General features: G+C 28.1%; 1 protein-coding gene across 1 annotated transcript; it reads left to right on the plus strand.

The window, feature by feature from the left end:
- Positions 1-120: 120 nt before the first annotated feature.
- Positions 121-1,847, plus strand: LOC105625462. Its single transcript, XM_012206789.1, has 6 exons — positions 121-389; positions 512-634; positions 814-904; positions 1,112-1,251; positions 1,583-1,715; positions 1,797-1,847. Exons 1-6 carry the CDS (start codon positions 121-123, stop codon positions 1,845-1,847), a joined length of 807 nt encoding a protein of 268 aa, XP_012062179.1.
- Positions 1,848-2,687: the final 840 nt, after the last annotated feature.

Here is a 2,687-nt window from a genome sequence, read left to right on the forward strand (position 1 = left end):
AAACTTTAGAAAAAATTGTATAAACAATGTGCTTATCACAAAATCGATCTTTTTATTTTAAACATATCAATGTATAAAGATTTTAAGATTTTGCAATGAATATCATTTTCCCTAGTTTTAATGCATACGACAGCGAGTCTTTTCGTGGTGAAACCAATCATGCTGACCCTGATGGCGGATGATATCATTAATATAACAAAATCTTCCATTCCATTCGAGTCGAGATTACCCTTCCGCGTAGAATACGGCAAGAAATTCAATCAGTATATATATCCAATAGCAGTGCATAGTTATGCGGCCGTAGTCGCTCATTCGTTTGCCACAGTCGTGGCTGATGCATTGTATTATACCCTCATTCAACATGCTTGCGGAATGTTCTCCATTATTGGGTAAAAATGATCTCTCTTGATTATAAAAAGATAACAATGCTCTTCATAAATTTGTTTATTTCTTCGACAACTTATAAAATCTTAGTTTTTCAAAAGCATCAATATTTTTCTTGACTTTGCAGAAATGTACTGGAAAACATTGGAGAAAATGGCACGGACGAGTTTGACGCAAAATCAGATAAAATTAAAGACGACAATTATTATAAAACTTTACACTGTTTACGTAGACATCTCGGTGTAATAGAGTATGTATGAAGAAATATCAAGTAATGACCCCTATTTTTGCCACTTGTGCGATACTTTAATTATAATTATTTAGTATTCTCATTTCACAGATTTGGAACACATTGAACTCTGCACTCATTTCTACCATTGTGTGATATTTACATATTAATTATAATTATTTAGTGTTCTTATTTCGCAGATTTGCGGAACATATTGAATCTGTGTATACGAAGATATTTCTGATAAATCTTAACTTTAACATGATTATTGGCAGTTTATATGGTACACAAGTACGTATCAGTTTTTTCCTCTTTATGTTCTAAATACTTTTGATAGAATGGAATGGAATGAGAATTTTCGCGAAGACAAAAACAAATTTGAGAAAAATAATACCACTTTTAGCTTTCATTTAATAATCGCGATTCAATATTTCGAACAGTTATAGTGCGTTAGTCGAAAGAAGTGTGGACAGTAATTATAATAAATATGCATTTTAGATGTTGATAAATCTTGACAAGAACGTGAATGACATCGTTGCACCTATTAGTATGTATTTTGGACAACTCATTCATTTGTTTCTACATTTCTGGCAAGGTCAATTTCTACTGGATTACAGCATCCTTCCATACGAATCTATGTAAGAATGTAAATTTATTCAATTCGGTAGTCTAATTACCTACTTTTTCTTTCTTTTTTCTAAGCCCTAAAAAAAAACTTAAATAAAAGTGTATGTTTATTTTATATTTTGGACATATTACAATTGCTACAAATAATCACATATTAATAATTCTATTTTAATTCTAATTTTACTACAACTGACCCTTTATATGTACACAAGCAAATAAAAAAACAGATTTTGTAGCTTTCTATGTTTGGATAACAAGATAGAAATCTAGTATAAATTATAAATACTTGGTAGATTTATCGTTAATCATTTTAATTTTAATTTTTCTCATTTCATATAATAGCTGCAGAACGAATTGGTATTATACTTCGCAAAGATGTCGAAAACTTCTGCTCCTAATGATGTATAGAACAATAATACCTTGCAAAATAACAGCTGGTAAACTAATGATTCTATCCATCGATAATTTTGCCATGGTAAACATATAACTGCATTATTGTATTTTAATTTTTGTTGTTATAATCGCAGTTTACCGAAAAAACTTTTATTTCTTAAAGGTTGTGAAGACTTCTCTGTCTTATCTCACCTTGTTTCGTTCTATGCAATGATGATTTAGCGCATTTAAATATTTATTCAAAAACTTCTTAAATTAAAATGCATTTCTTTAACTCTCTTTTTTTATATATAAACAATCATTTGGATGTTTTTATATCTCTATCAATATTATCAATAATACATTGTATTCCGATTTATTATGTCATTTAAGAACATTATGGATCTAGATTTAATCATATTTTTTGAAAAAAAGTAAATAAAAACTAAATAAATATTAAACGGAATAAACACGTTATGTATAGTTTGTTAAATATATCTAAATATATTTAAAAGGCAATATATCTAAAAGATTTTAATTATCATAATGCATTTTTATCATAGGTTTTCACCTTTGTGAACATGGCACTCCTCGACTTTCTATAAATTAAATTTTTTATAAAAAATGATAGTATTTCGTTTGTAATTGTTTGTAGTAACAACAGTTTTGTTTGTAGTTTCATATAACAAAAATATAATAAAATTTTTTTTTTAAATGACTATCACCCGAGTTTGGGTAAAAAAAATTTTTAATGTATCTTAATTCAAAATCGTTTGTAGTTGTTTGTATGTAGTGATTTTCCGGTCGTTTGTAGTTGCACCGTTTAAAAGTTACCGCAAATTTACAATATTACGTACCTTCAGTGTTTTAAACGACGCAACTACAAACGACCAGCAAATCGCTACAAACAATTACAAACTTCTAAGGAAGATATCACAAACGGATTAGAGATATTTCAAAAATTGGCAAACAACTACAAATGAAATATTATCACATTTTTTTATAATATAAAACATATTTAATTAATAAAGAATAGAGTGCTAGGTTCACAAAGAACAGGTTTTCGATGGAATTG

Source organism: Atta cephalotes, assembly GCF_000143395.1.
Source record: "Atta cephalotes unplaced genomic scaffold scaffold01712, whole genome shotgun sequence".
In the NCBI taxonomy this organism is placed as follows: Eukaryota; Metazoa; Arthropoda; class Insecta; order Hymenoptera; family Formicidae; genus Atta; species Atta cephalotes.

Excerpts from the sequence above, each read along its gene's own strand:
- LOC105625462 (XM_012206789.1), top strand. The coding sequence starts at position 121 with ATGCATACGACAGCGAGTCTTTTCGTGGTGAAACCAATCATGCTGACC. Across the intron at positions 635-813 it reads AGACATCTCGGTGTAATAGA|ATTTGCGGAACATATTGAAT; the intron begins GTATGTATGAAG and ends CTTATTTCGCAG. Across the intron at positions 1,252-1,582 it reads ATCCTTCCATACGAATCTAT|CTGCAGAACGAATTGGTATT; the intron begins GTAAGAATGTAA and ends TTCATATAATAG.